A 13,444-nucleotide genomic window follows, 5' to 3' on the forward strand; every position below is an offset into this window, starting at 1 on the left:
TAACAATATTCAACAAAATATTAGCAAATGGAATCCATGGTGTATAAAAAGAATAATACACCATGACCAAATGGGGTTTATCCCAGGAAAGCCAGTTTAATCCAATATTTAAAGATCAATTAATGTAATATACCATATTAATACAATAAAGGAGAAAACATGATATCAATATATGCAAAAAAATCATTTAACAAAATTCACATCCATGCATGCATGATAAAACTTTTCATCAGGATAACAAAGACATCCTCTCTCACAACTCCTGTTCAACATTGTGTCTGAAATTCTAGCCAGTGCAATAATAAGGCAGGAAGGAAGATAAAGACATACAGATTGGAAAGGAAAAAATAAAGCTGTCCCAATTAGCAGACAACACTATTGTCTATGTAGAAAATTCCAAAGAAATCTACAAAACACCTCCTAGAACTAATAAATGAATTTAGCTAGTTCACACCATACAAGGTTAAAACACAAAAATCAGTTTCTACATACTAACAATGAAAATACAGAAACTGAAATAAAAAGATATCATTTATAATTTCTCCCAAAGTAAATAATTAGATAAGTGTTACCTAAGTTAGCTTAATCTTTGTTAGCTTTAAATACCTAAAGATAACAAAACATATTCTGTATATTAAAAACTATAACACCCTGATGAAGGAATAAAAGAAAACCTAAATAAATATATATATTGTGCTCACAGATTAAAGATGTTAATTCTCCTCAAATTTATCTACAGATTTAATGCAATTCCAATAAAAATCCCAGATACAGATATGTTGATTCTAAAATTTAAATGGAAAGGAAAAGGAACCATAATATTAAAAAAAATTTTGAAAAAGAGTAAAGTAGGAGGAATCATACTAGCTAATTTTAAGAGGTATAAATCTACAGTAATCAAGACAGTACGCTACTTACTGGTAAAGGAACAGACAGATCAATGGAGCAAAATAAAGTCTAGGAATAGTCTCACACAAATATGGACATTTGATTTTTGGAAGGTCTACAAAGGCAATTCAATGGAGAAACACAGTCTTCTCAACAAATGGCACTAGAACAATTGGACATCCATATGCAATAAAATGAAACTTAACCTAAATCTCAAACCTTATAGTAAAATTAAGTCAAGATGTCTTGACACTGAAAACACTGTACATAAAAGAAAAAAATCTGATAAACTGAACTTTCTCAAAATTAAAAACCTTTCCTGTATGTAAGACACCATTAAGAGAATGAAGCTACAAGTGGGAGAAAATATTTGAAAATCGCAAAACTGACAAAGGGCTATCCAGAACATATCCAGAACAAAAACCCATCAGTAAGAAAGAAAAAAAACAATCAAAAAATGGACAAAAGACTTTAATAGGCATTTCACCAAGAAATACATGTGGATGGCAAATAAGCACTTGATAAGATGGTCAGCATCATAGTCATTAGGGAAATGCAGAGTAAAACCACACTGTGATACTACTACACACCTATGAGAATGGCTAAAAGTAAAAATTACTGACAATATCAAGTGCTGATAAGATATGGAGCAACTGGAACTCACACACTGCTGGTGGGAATGTAAAATGGTATACCCAGTCTGGAAAACAGTTTGACCACATAAACCAGCAATCCTACTCCTGATTATGTTTATAAAAAAACCTGTACACAAATATTTATAGAAGCTCTATTCATAATTACCAAAACCTGAAATAACCAAAATGTCCTTCAATGCATGAATGGATATACAAACTGTGGTACATCCATACAATAAAATACTATTCATCATCAAAAGAAATGAACTATTGACACATGCAACAATTTGGATGACGGTACTATGCTGAATCAAAGAAACCCCTATTGCGAAGTTACATACCATATGATTCCACTTATATGATAGTTCTGAAAAGGTAAAACTACAGTGACAGAAAACATAAATGGTTGCTAGGGGGTTAGGGATTTGGGGAGATGTAATTATAAAGGGGGGGTGGCACCAGGGAGCTTTTTCAGATGATGGAAGCATTCTGCATCCTGATTGTGGGGGTGGTTACATAAATCTATACATGTATTGATAGGACAGTACTCCAAATACAAAGTCAATTGTGTACTGTATGTTGATTTAAAGAGAAAGAAATATTAACACCAGAGAAAATAAAAATTATGCAGGAAAGGAAAACTTGCCGTAACATACTACTTGGCTGTAAACAGCATTTACAGTCATAGCAATAAAATACTGAATCGTGATCTAATGGAAAGTTTGATATATTAGTAAGATGATGGTGGGGGAACAGAAAGGATATTTTTGTCTGTGGTGGGGAAAAAGGGATGAAAGAGAACTAAACCCTCATATTTCGTAGTAAGAAGGGCATACATACTTAAAACTGAAGAATCAGGAAATAACATAAGCACGCTATTAAATGAAAGAAATCGAGGTAAATTCTAAAAAAAGCAGCTAAAAGAGATGAAAATGGTTGCTCGGTGAAATAGGAAATGTAGGGGAAGGGGTTATAGGGAACTCGAAGCTGTGTGTACGCAAACATTTGTTTTTTTAAAAGCTGTGAATACATAAACATTTGATTAAAATAAAAATAAAGTATATCCTTCAAAAAAGTTGTCAACATTTTTCCTGATGGGTTTTCTTAATACCGTTTCTCAATACTAGTTTCCATTCACTGCATAATTCTTGAAGACTGTCCAGAGCTATGGGATAGTAAAACACATCAAGGTCAAATAATGGCGTTTCTTTTTTTGTGATCAAGGCTATATTGCTGCAACTTTGGTCTTAGTGACTGTTGAAGAATTTGTAATTCATCTGTGGGAGATGCTCTGATGGCACTGGAGCAGTAGGGTTTAAAGAGCTATGTTATTCCAGTACCCTTCACTTATGAATTAATTATATTACATTAATTACATTAAAAAAAAACGATCTTCCCTTCTCCTACCTCATCTTCTTCCTTCAGATCTTTTAGCTCGGAGAAGGAACACTTTGGATCATCTTCACAGCTCTTCTCTTGGGTTTTCAAAGAACTGAATTCAGAATCCTTTAACAGCTCCTCTGAGGTGACTGACTTAAGGTGACTGAAAGCCTTTTCATCATTAATATCTCGCTAGTAGATATGAAAGAGAAATTATTTTATTTTCTATACTAATGCTATTTCCAAAATCTACTTGTCTATAAATTCTGAGGGGAACTTTTTGCTATGGTTCATGCATATGCCATATTATTTTCTAACTTTATGCATGACCCTAGGTCTTCCCATCCTACTAAACTAGTTCAGGCCGAAAAACATTTATGGAGTACATATTACGTAACGTGTACAGGGTAGCTCTGTGGATATAAAGATGAATGCAACAGGTCCCAGCTCTAAAGGAACTCAAAATACAGCATGAAGACACACAATCAGATAATCACAGCACAACCTTCAGTGTAGAGCCAACACAGAGATATGACCAAAATATCATTGGGGAAGGAGGATGTCTGAAAATATACAATAAAGGAGATAACACAAATTGTTAGGATGCCTAAAAGAAGAGTAGGAATTACAGGGAACTCAGTGTATAGAGGTAGGTGTGTGTGTGTAGCATATGGGAGTCTTGATATGTTAAAATATAGGCTGGGATAGGATAGAGGAGCTTTGGACCTTATCTTTTTTGCAGAAAAATGGCCTTATTTCATTTTCAAGACTTAACTATGATTATTTAAAGACATCAACACAGTGATGATAAGATATTCTAAAAACTTTTAAGGTTGAATTCAACTGACTATCTAAGAATCAGGAAATATAACTGTTCTAATCAAGTAATAACAACTAGCAAAAATTCAGGTTTCAGAAAGCCAAACATGCCAAACAAGCCCAATTAATTTTAACTAATTTTATTTTATTATTATTATTTTTTAAATAAATTTATTTATTTATTTTTGGCTGCATTGGGTCTTCGCTGCTGTGCATGGGCTTTCTCTAGTTGCGGCGAGTGGGGGCTACCGTTCGTAGCAGTGTGTGGGCTCCTCATTGCGGTCGCTTCTCTTGTTGTGGAGCATGGGCTCCACGTGCACGGGCTTCAGTAGTTGTTGCACACGGGCTCAGTAGTTGTGGCTCGTGGGCTCTAGAGTGCAGGCTCAGTAGTTGTGGCGCATGGGCTTAGTTGCTCTGTGGCATGTGGGATCTTCCTGGACCAGGGCTCGAACCTGTGTCCCCTGCACTGGCAGCTGGATTCCTAACCACTGTGCCACCAGGGAAGTCCACTAATTTTAAACTAAAATGAAATCTAAAATGCTGACATCATTTTAAACATGCAGCAGTAAACATTCATACATATTTTTCAGAGGTTAATCTCTCAGTAGTCAAATGGCCTTTTTAAAAAATGTTTTATTGAAATATAGTTGATTTACAATGTTGTGTTAGTTTCACGTGTACAGCAAAGTAGCCTTTCCTTTTTATCTTTCCTAACAGTAAAAGTCCACTAAAAAAATAACATCATCCCTGTAATTTAAAAAGTCAGATATATAAAACATACTTACACAAAATAATATTTTCATATTTTATTCAAAGAAAAAAGCTTTGCTGTGTCCAAAAAAATAAATTTGGGGCTCTCAAACTGAACCCAATCTATATTCTTAGCCCAGTATTTGTTGCCATGAGGAATATGAGACTCAGAGGACATGTCTATTTATCTGCTCATTTGTTGAAAAATCATTTAACTTACTTACTAATGTGCTTCACTTTACTTATATCTAAAATGGGGATCTTAAAGCACCAATCTGGTAAAGTGGTTGTGAAGATTAAATTAACTAGTACATGCAAGTACTTAGAACAGTGCCTGCCATGCAGTATGAGTTCAATAAGTGTCGGTTATTATTTTTTTATTATTGGTACTGTGGGATGGAATAATACATAATAATATTATTACTGTGGGTAGGAGTTGCCACAAGGTTTACAGAGAAAGTAAGAAATGAGAATACTTCAAGAAGAATCTAAGGAGTGCAGAGGGAAGAACAGCATTTGGGTCAGTGTAAGTGAGGTCACAACTGCAGCAAGGCAGCAGTGGAATTCAGTGTATGAGAGAAATCATACAGGAAAAGCATGGCTGAAGTAAAGGTTTAAACCAGCAAATGATGACAGGCAAGATAACTTAAGATTACTGCATAGTTTCCAAACTTTCCTAGGTTAGGAATGCCTCAGTTTTGTCATCAGTAAAATAGGGTTAATTATAGTCACTACATCACAGGGATTTTATAAGTATTAAATAATATATTTAAAGTGCCTTTTATAGTGCTTAGCATATAGTAAGTACTCATTAAGTATTAACAATAATAAAAAGAATATGATGATGTTTGCAAAAACCTCTTACCAGGGTGTATAATTCTCTCTCTTTTGATTGTGGACTTATCTCTCGATCTTCATTAAAATAGTGCTGCTGGGAAGGATAACCCAGTTCTGTCAGGACAATGTCCTCTGGCCCTGCACTGGATTTAGTGTATAAAGTTAAAGGGTTGAGGTCTCTGAAACCCTAGGATTAAAAAAATACGAAGGAAGTTTAGTTTCTCAGAGAAAAAGTGAAAAAGTTAGCACTTCATAAATTTTCAAATGTTGTGGAAATGCATTATCTTCTAAAATTTAATAGTCAGATTTTTTTCCATAGTGATAGTTTTTGCTAGCCACAAAAATTATCAACACCAATATTAATGGTAATGTAGACACTGCTATCAATAATTACAAAATAAGAGAGTGTTGCTCTTCTCTAAGAAAACTTCAGAAAATTAAATAATTGGGGGTAAGACAGAATCTTCAATCAATTATTTAAAATAAAAGTATATCCTAAAGGACAATAAGCCTTTAAAAAAATGTAGCTTTTTGTGATCATGTGAAAATTAAGAAAGTGCTCTGCATTAAGAAGGCAGGAATCTCACAGATAGCGCTGAAGAATAAATCAAATAACCTTCAGTATTAAATTCTCTTATACCTTAAACTGTTGAGATTAAATACAATACATTACAAAATACATCCAGAATGCTCCACCTTAGAAGGGACATTTTCTCGGCATACAATAGCATGGCCCTCTGTTCTCAAGACATGATGGAAATAGACGTCTTCATGTGAGGATGTATCACACAAAAAAATGTTAAGGATTCCATCTACATATTCATCCACTACCCCCACTAATGGCTTCAAACCACACAACTTCTGGAACTGCAAAATAGCTCTGGATGTCCAATGTTCCTGAAAGACAAACAAGATATGAGATTCAGATGACAGATTCAAACATGAATTATAAAAACCATATACAAAAATGAATTCCTAATGAACTAGAGATTTTAGTGGGAAAATCAAAGCATGAAAATACTAAAGTAACACATTTGAGGATATTTATGATTTGGGGATGAGAAAAGTCAGAATAAAGGAAAAATGATGAAAATGGGATTATGGGAAAAAATTTATTTTAATGTGATGAAAAACTTTCATGTTTGGAAATGTTTGAGTTAGATTATTTGACCAACCCTCCCACAGAAACTATTCTAGATAAAATATTTTTTAAATATGTCCTAAAAGCATCAAAGAACTGACAAAATTGTAACAAATTATCAGGCCAAAATTAAAGGGAAAGTGGGAACTATTTTTGCCTTCAGGGTATGTGCTAATCCAGGCAAATCTGCACTTTGGTTTTGATGGTCTCACAGGTCAAAGAGGACAGAAATCAAAGCCAGTATCCACCCAGAGTAGGGAGTGGAGAGGAGGACTTTCCTTTATTAAGCTGAGTCCCTAGAGGTTCATGCTCAGGATAAGGAGGAAAAGAAATAAACTAGCCTTCACATGGATTTGCAGCTCAATTTTCACATCACCTGGGTGGTACACAAATCCTCAGGTTGTTCATTTAAATTAACATGGTTCCAGACTGGTCCTACTGCTAGATACCTGGCAGAAGCGAATGTAAATCTCTCTGGAGGTAGGCAATCTCAATGTGTATTCAACCATTTTTACAAAAATTTTTAAAAGTCAATGAGCAGTACACAGACAAAGATAAAAAGCATATAAAGAAGGCTTCCCTGGTGGCACAGTGGTTGAGAATCTGCCTGTCAATGCAGGGGACACGGGTTCGAGCCCTGGTCTGGGAAGATCCCACATGCCGCGGAGCAACTGGGCCCGTGAGCCACAGCTACTGAGCCTGCGTGTCTGGAGCCTGTGCTCTGCAACAAGAGAGGCCGCGACAGTGAGGGGCCCGCGCACCACGATGAGGAGTGGCCCCCGCTCGCCGCAGCTGGAGAGGGCCCTCGCAAAGAAACTAAGACCCAGCACAGCCAAAAATAAATAAATAAATTTATATTAAAAAAAAGGCATATAAAGAGACAATGAATCACAAGGAAGAACAAAGAGAAACAACATAACTAATACAAAACCTCAAAAACTTTAGATATTTGAATTTCCAGATGAATTGTAAAAGAACTAACATACTATGCTTAAAATAAAAACAAAAAAACAAAATTAATTTGAAAGCTTCTGCAGAGACCTGCAATCTATTAAAAATTGATCTAGCAGAATTAAAGAACCAAGAGAACTTTTAGAAAGTAATAATATAACAACCAAAATTAAAAACTTAATAGGTTTATTCAATAGCAGATTAGGTAGAATTAAAGAGTATATCTGTAAAGTGGAAGGTGATTTGGAAAAGTTACTCAGAATGCAACACAGAAGACAGAAATATGTAACATACAGAAGAGAGGTTAAAAGATATGGAAGGTAAACTGAGAAGGTTTCACATACTTTTAATTATCGTTCTAGAAAAAGAGGCAGAAACAGAGAGAGGGAATATAAATATGAATATGGGGAAATGACAATAATTGAAGAGATAACGGCTGGGAATTAGCCAGATTTAATGAAAAGTAACAATGCACAGATAAAAAGTCCAATGAACCACAAAGCAGGATAAATAAGAATAAATTCACACGTAAACATATTAAAACTGAAGAACACGGTTTTCAGACTTCAGAAACATGTTAGAGTGGAAAAACTACCTTTGTCTCCCCCTTTCAATCTACATCCAGTGAAACATCCACAACTCAACAAAGGTGCCTCCGCCCAACACAATAGGGCACTGGAGAATTCCACACGTCTGCACACCCAAAGCTGGGTGTACTGGAACACACAGCGGGGGCGAGGGAACCTCAGAGCCCATGCCTGCAATCCTGGCCCTCCAACTGAGGCAGTGGAGCCCACAGCTTCAGAGAACCCAGTAGCAGCAGGGAAGGTGGTGCACACACTGTGGCCACCTGACCACTCCCGGCACCCATGACCACAGGCAAGTGGGGAGCAGCAGAAGTGGGGCCCGCGACCCTGTCCCTCCAGCATCTGAGGCGCCTATGACCCCTCCCCTCCCATCCCCCTTCCCCCACAGAAGATCCTGTGTCTCAAGGGATCCCAGACACAAGGAAAGAGCCAACCATCCTGGTGACGACAGCGGCTCTGGGAGAAGCATGGCAGCAACGACCCTGGTGGCACAAAAAGCAACAAAGAAGGCAATGGAGCCACACCTATTACACAGTAGGTGCAGGCTGAAAAGTGCTAACTCTCAAATATGACCAGAGGCAGCTCAAGTAAGAGAAACCGAAAACTTGTGTGATGGCACCACCTACCGGAGGAAATCTAACTCCTAACCTGTCATTTAATACTAAATGCACTGGCTCAAGAACACTTCATCAAGCAACGTGAGGAGCCACAGTGACACGGTACCACAAAAAGACAATGACAATTCTCCAGAGACCAAAGTTATGGAATGTTCCAATTTAACTGATGATAGAGAATTCAAAATAGCTGTTGTGAAGAAATTCAATGAGCTAAAAGAAAACTCAGAAAGGTAGTTTAATGAGCTCAGGAATAAAATGAATGAACAGAAGGAATACTTTACCGAAGAGACTGAAACTTTAAAAAAGAACCAAACAGAAATTCTGGAGCTGAAAAACTCAATAAATGAGACGAAGAATGCATTAGACTGGGACTAGAGCAGACCATATGGAAGAGAAAATTAGTGAGCTTGAAGATAGAAATCTAGAAATGACACAAGTAGAAGGGGAAAGGGAAGATATTTAAAATGAGGAAATCCTACAAGAGCTCTCCAACTCTTTAAGGACAGGCAACATTAGGATAATGAGTATCCCAGAAGGAGAACAGAGGGAAAAGACAGCAGAGAGATTATTTAAAGAAATAATACAAACCTGGGGAAGAAACTGGATATACAAGCCCATGAAGCTAAGAGAATATCTAATTACCTCTATGCAAAAAGACCTCCTCCAAGACATAATATTAAAATTGTCAAAAGTCAATGACAGAATTTTAAAGGCAGCCAGGGAAAAAAGGATGGTGACCTACAATAGGAGCCCCCATTAGGCTATCAGTAGATTCTCAGCAGAAACCCTACAGGCCAGGAGGGAGTGGAATGACATTCTCAAAATACTGAAAGATAAAAACTGTCAGCCATGAATACCCTATTTCAGCAAAGTTATCATTCAGATATGAAGGAGAAACAAAGACTTTCCCAGACCAACAAAAGCTGAAGGAGTTCATCAACACTAGACCTGCCTTACAAAACATGTTGAAAGGAGCTCTTCAACCAGAAAAAAAATGGCAAAAATACACAAAACTTTGAGCAAAGTAATAAAAAGACGGAACTGGAAAACTGCAACTCTCTATCAGAATAGATTTTTAAACACTTTATTAATAGATATTATAAAATCTAAAGGGAGAAAAAAATAAAGCAGAAAAACAAATATAGCTCTCTTAGTTTGATAACAACTCACAACATAAAAAGGGGTAATTTAAGACAACAAAAACAAATTTTATAGGGGAAGAGGAAAAGGACGGAACTTGTATAGGTAAATGAATATAAGATGCTATCAGCAGAAAATGGACTATTTTAATTGAGATGTCTTATACAAACTTCTGGGTAAACACAGAACATAAAAATAGAGCAGAGACACAAAAAACAGCAAAAGAGGAAGCTAAGAAAAATATCTTAGAAAACCACCAAACCAAAATGGCAGACAGAAACACAAGGAAAAAGAAACAATGGGGGAATAAAAGAAACAATGGGAGATTTAAAGCAACCAGAAAACAAAAGCTAAAAAGCCAACATCCAACTATCAATAATCGCCCTAAATGTAAATAGACTAAATTCATCAATCAAAAGACACAGAGTGGCTGGATGGATTAAAAAGCAAGACCCAACTAAATGTTCCCTCCAGGAGACTCATCTCAGCTCTAAATACAAACATAGGCTCAAAGTGAAGGGATGGAAGATGATTCTCCAAGAAAACAGCAGCCAAAAGAAAGTAGATATAGCCATATTCATATAAGGCAAAATAAACTTCAAGTCAGAAAAGGTAACAAGAGACAAAAATGGACAGTATAATAAAGGGGAAAACACATCAAGGAGACGTAACAGCGATTAATATACTTGCACCTAATACAGGAGCACAAAAATATATAAAACAATTATTGACAGACCTAAAGAGAGAAATTGGCAGCAACATGTAATAGTAGAGGACTTTAATAACACCCCACTTACATCTATAGATAGATCATCCAGACAGAAAGTCAACGAGGAAACACTGGCCTTAAATGAAACAACAGACAAGATGAATTTGATAGATTTGTACAGAGCATTCATTCCACCCAAATGCAGCAGACTATACATTCTTCTCAAGTGCACATGAAACTTTCTCAAGGATAGACCATATGCTGGGATGCAAAACAAGTCTCACTAAATTTAAGAAGATTGAAATCATATCAAGTATCTTCTCTGATCACAATGGAATGAAACTAGAAATCAACTACAAGAAGAAAACTAGAAAAGTCACAAATATATGGAAACTGAGCAACATGCTACTGAACAACTATTGGGTCAACGAAGGAACCAAAGAAGAAATAAAAAATTACCTGAAGACAAATGAAAATGAAAATACAACATACCAAAATCTATGGGATGCAGCAAAAACATTACAAAGAGGGAAGTTTATAGCAATATAGACCTACTCTTAAGAAACAAGAAAAATCTCAATCTAACCTTACAGCTAAAGAAACTATAAAAAGAAAAACAAAGGGCGAAGTTAGTAGAATGAAGGAAATAATAAAGATCAGAGCAGAAATAATAAACTAGAGAGTAAAAGGACAGTAGAAAAGATCAATGAACTAAGTGCTGGTTCTTCAAAAACACGAACAAAATTTGGCAAACCGTTAGCTAGACTCACGAAGAAAAAAGAGAGAAGGTCCTGATAAATAAAATCAAACAAAAGGCAGAAATAACAACAGATATCACATAAATACAAGATTATAAAAGAATATTATGAACAGCTATATACCAACAAATTAGACAGCCTAGAAGAAATGAACAAATTCTTAGAATCATACAAACTTCCAAGACTGAATCAGGAAGAAACAGAAAATCTGAATAGACTGATCACTAGCACAGAGACTGAAACAGTAATCAAAAGCTCCCAAAAAAACAAAAGTCCAGGACCAGACAGCTCCACAGGTGAATTCTACCAAACAGTCAAAGAAGATTTAATACCTATCCTTTTCAAACTATTCTATAAAACTGAAGAGAAGGGAACATTTCCTAACTCATTTTAAAAGGCCAACATCACCCTGATACCAAAAGCAGATAAAGACAACACAAAAAAAAAAAATTCAGGCCACTATCTCTAATGAACATAGATGCAAAATCCTCAACAAAATATTAGCAAACTGAATTCAACAGTACATCAAAAAAATCATACTCCATGATTAAGTGGGATTTATTCCACACAAGAATGGTTCAATATTCACAAATCAATCAATGTGATATACCACATTAACAAAATGAAGGATAAAAGCCATATGATCATCTCACTGGATGCAGAAAAGGCATTTGACAAGATTCAAAGCCCATTTATGATAAAAACTCTCAATAAAGAGGATACAGAAGGGACATATCCTCAACATAGTAAGGGCCACATGTAACAAACCCCCAGCTAACATCACACTCAAAGGAAAAAAACTGAAAGCTGTCCCCCTAAGATCAGGAACAAGACCAGGATGCCCGTTTTCGCCACTTTTATTCAACACAGTATTGGAAGTCCTAGTCAGAGCAATCAGGCAAGAAAAAGAAATAAAAGGCATCCAAATTGGAAAGGAAGGAGTAAAACTGTCACTATTTGCAGATGACATGATTTTATATATAGAAAACCCTAAGGACTCCATCAAGAAACGCTTAGAAATAATAAATGAGTAAAGTAACAGGATACAAAATCAATATACAAAAATTTGTTGCATTTCTATATGCTAACAATGACCTAGCAGAAAGAGAAATTAAGAAAACAATCGCAATTGCAACAAAATAAAACATTTAGGAATAAATTTAACCAAAGAGGTGCAAGATCTGTATATTGAAAACTATAGGGACTTCCCTGGTGGTGCAGTGGTTAAGAATCCACCTGCCAATGCAGGGGACACAGGTTCGATCCCTGGTCCAGGAAGATCCCACATGCCGCGGAGCAACTAAGCCCGTGCGCCACAACTACTGAGCCTGCACTCTAGAGCCCACGAGCCACAACTACTGAAGCCCGCGTGCCTAGAGCCCAATGCTCCACAACAAGAGAAGCCACTGCAACGAGCAGCCTGCGCACCGCAACGAAGAGTAGCCCCCACTCGCCTCAACTAGAGAAAAGCCCGCGCGCAGCAACAAAGACCCAACGCAGCCAAAAATAAAATAAATAAAATAAATAAATTTTAAAAAAAAAGAACTCATACAACTCAAAACAATAAAAACAAACAACCTGATTTAAAAATGGGCAGAGGAACAGAACAGATATTTTTCCAAAGAAGACATACGTATGGTTAACAGGTACATGAAAAGATGCTCAACATCACTCATTACTATGGAAATGCAAAACAAAACCATGATAAGATAGCACCTCACACCTGTCAGAACAGCTATTATCAAAAAGGCAAGAAATAAGTGGTGGCAAGGATGTGGAGAAAAAGGGAAACCTGTTGGTGGGAATGTAAATTGGTACCTCCACTATGGAAGACAGTATGGAGAGTCCTCAAAAAACTAAGATTAGAACTATCACATGAGGGCCTTCCCTGGTGGCGCAGTGGTTGAGAATCCGCCTGCCAATGCAGGGCACATGGGTTCGAGCCCTGGTCTGGGAAGATCCCACATGCCGCGGAGCAACTACGTCCGTGAGCCACAACTACTGAGCCTGCACGTCTGGAGCCTGTGCTCCGCAACAAGAGAGGCCGCGATAGTGAGAGGCCAGCGCACCGCGATGAAGAGTGGCCCCCGCTCTCCGTAACTAGAGAAAGCCCTTGCACAGAAACGAAGACCCAACACAGCCAAAAACATAAATAAAAATAAATAAATTTAAAAAAAAAAAAAAAAAAAAAAAAAAAGAACTATCACATGATCCAGCTATCCCACTTCTGGG

At 36.6% G+C, this 13,444-nt stretch overlaps 1 protein-coding gene across 8 annotated transcripts in view; it reads right to left on the bottom strand.

Annotated features, from left to right (window-relative positions):
• TDRD5 (tudor domain containing 5) overlaps positions 1 to 13,444 on the bottom strand; it is a 108,571-nt gene that overhangs the window by 26,379 nt on the left and 68,748 nt on the right. For 6 of the 8 annotated variants that reach the window (XM_082465211.1, XM_082465212.1, XM_082465210.1 and 3 more), the window contains 3 exons: positions 6,006 to 6,206; positions 5,338 to 5,496; positions 2,931 to 3,095 (listed from right to left, as the gene is read on the bottom strand). In XM_082465211.1, coding sequence (XP_082321337.1) covers positions 2,931 to 3,095; positions 5,338 to 5,496; positions 6,006 to 6,206 — 525 coding nt within the window. The remainder of the gene's footprint in view (positions 1 to 2,930; positions 3,096 to 5,337; positions 5,497 to 6,005; positions 6,207 to 13,444) is intronic. The other 2 variants (XM_082465216.1, XM_082465215.1) reach the window with 1 other exon arrangement.

Source organism: Balaenoptera physalus (assembly GCF_965194825.1).
Source record: "Balaenoptera physalus genome assembly, chromosome: 1".
NCBI classification, from domain to species: domain Eukaryota; kingdom Metazoa; phylum Chordata; class Mammalia; order Artiodactyla; family Balaenopteridae; genus Balaenoptera; species Balaenoptera physalus.